Here is a 2,139-nt window from a genome sequence, read left to right as displayed (position 1 = left end):
CCCCCGGGACTGGATCGACTTGAGCCTCAGCCCCATGTCTCGTCCCTGGATCACCAGCCCCTTCTCCACGTCATCCTCTCTGCAGAAAGAAACCCCCACAAAAAAACACAGTAAAACAAAGATGTTCTTTTATTCCACCTTCAACTCTCAATTTAAATTCTTTTGATTTTGTTTTTTTCTGCGTGCGTGTGCGTGTGCGCGTGCGCGTGTGAGTGCGTGAGAGAGAGAGAGCGAGAGAGAGAGCGAGAGAGAGAGAGAGAGAGAGAAGGAGTGTGTGTGTGTGTGTGTGTGTGTGTGTGTGTGTGTGTGTGTGTGTGTGTGTGTGTGTGTGTGCGTGCATGCATGTGGGTGAGAAATGTCAATATGTCAGCAGACATCGTGTAAAACGTTCCACGAAGCTCGACGTGAGTCAACGAAGGGTGCGAAGCATCCGTGACGTTCTGACCATGTCAGTGATTTAACACACACCTGGAACAGGCTCCCCAGCCCTGACCAGTGCCTTGGCTTATTCCAAGATCAGGCATCTGCTTTGGTGTAGCGTATATGCACCAGTCTTTCTTTTGAACGCCTCCTTGAAACTGAGACTAAACACTGACATTCATATTTCATTCTCAACCGACCAGAAAAAGAGTTCCTAAGATTTACACTTCAGTCTGAACAACAGCAATAGATAATTCAATTCAAATCATTTCTGAATGCAGCCCACGAACGAAGAAGAAGAAGACGAGTAAGTGGTATTTCTGTCAGATATTATAATGATAAGAAAATAGGCATCTTTACCTGTTGACAAGGAACCGTTTCAGGTCAAAGCAGTTCTCGTACCAACTGATGACACTGTCAGACGATCCCATGGGAACACACGCCGCGACATGATCAATGAAGTGAAGGAGAGGTAACTCTGATGGCTGAGAAGGTTCGACAGACTGGTCCCCCTTGTCCACGGTCCCAGGGCCGTTGTCCGTTTCGGCCGTGATTTGAAAGCCCGGCAGAAAGGGCCCAGAGTACCCTGCATCGTCCACCAACGTGTGAACGACGTTGCCAATACACGACCTCACCATGCACACACGGACAGACCCATGGTCATCAGACACCGTTCTCAGCGGTTTGACAAACTGCACGTTCTGACCCGACAAACGAGCCACCCAGTTGTCGATGCCTTCCACGCAGAAAGCTATGTTGAACACAGAGTCTCCGACTTTCTGCGGTTTCTTGTCGGAGGCGGGGAAAGCCCACGAATGGAGGTAGGGGTCGTGATCTGTGCTTTGGCCGTGCGCCGACAACTCCGTGACCAGAACCCGGATCTCATGGCAAGACAGCAGCCACTGCTTGGAGACGGATGTTTCTCGCTTTGCTGCCAGACGGAAACTGTACTCTGAGAGGAATTTCTTTACGTATCTAAGTCCATCCAGGACGCCGATTTCTATGTAGTGGATATTTTTCAGTGCCATCGTGGAGGGGTTTTCAGGACAGGATCTGCAGCGAGCTTCCCTTGCCTTGCTCTTATATAGCTGCTGGAACAACACCTGGTTCTTTTTTGTTGCTGTTTTTTGACAAGTGAATCAAGGTTGACGGATTGAGGGGCCGCATAATGTGTGTGTGTGTGTGTGTGTGTGTGTGTGTGTGTGTGTGTGTGTGTGTGCCAGTTTGTCATTAATCTTTCTGTCATTAAACTTTTTATAAAAGAAATACAATCTTAACTTCATTAGAATAGCACGTCACGTCCGAGGAGAATTATTTCTCCCGTTTTTTTTTTCTTTGTGTGTGTGTGTGTGTGTGTGTGTGTGTGTTTCACTCTGTAAAATGCGCCCAATCAAAAGCGAACCAGCTGCTGTTGCAAAGCGATTAGCATCGCGCCCTGTCGGGAACTGCGCTGTGGAGTGGCCTAAATCTTGCGGAACAATTTATTGGCGGGAAAGTAAATGTTCGCATGCTTTGAAAGTAAAATCCTCGCTTGAAGATTTGTTTTTTTTTTCACTCCGAAGTGAAAAACAACAACAGCAAAATTTCAAACGAGAAGTTTACTCCGTGACGGGTGTGGTGGTCAAATGGTTAAAGCGCTGGAGTCTTGCGTGTGTGTCCTGTGTTCGATCCTCGTCACATCTGGTTGGTTAAGGGCGGAGATCTTTCCCATCTCCTAAG

The 2,139-nt window shown here is 47.8% G+C and overlaps 1 protein-coding gene across 1 annotated transcript in view; it reads right to left on the bottom strand.

Moving 5' to 3' along the window:
• Positions 1 to 1,555, bottom strand: part of LOC143278551 (4-hydroxyphenylpyruvate dioxygenase-like protein) — a 10,620-nt gene extending 9,065 nt beyond the window's left edge. The window contains exons 1-2 of the mRNA XM_076583285.1: positions 781 to 1,555; positions 1 to 79 (exon numbers count right to left, since the gene is read on the bottom strand). The exon at positions 1 to 79 is cut by the window's left edge and continues 61 nt beyond it. Of these exons, the coding sequence (XP_076439400.1) occupies positions 1 to 79; positions 781 to 1,448 (747 nt within the window). The 5' untranslated portion in view covers positions 1,449 to 1,555. The remainder of the gene's footprint in view (positions 80 to 780) is intronic.
• Between the last annotated feature and the right edge of the window lie 584 nt (positions 1,556 to 2,139).

This window comes from Babylonia areolata, chromosome 2, assembly GCF_041734735.1.
Source record: "Babylonia areolata isolate BAREFJ2019XMU chromosome 2, ASM4173473v1, whole genome shotgun sequence".
Taxonomy (NCBI): Eukaryota; Metazoa; Mollusca; class Gastropoda; order Neogastropoda; family Buccinidae; genus Babylonia; species Babylonia areolata.
The sequence above is the reverse complement of the archived record's forward strand: the minus strand, read 5'-3'. Positions and strand labels throughout refer to the sequence as shown.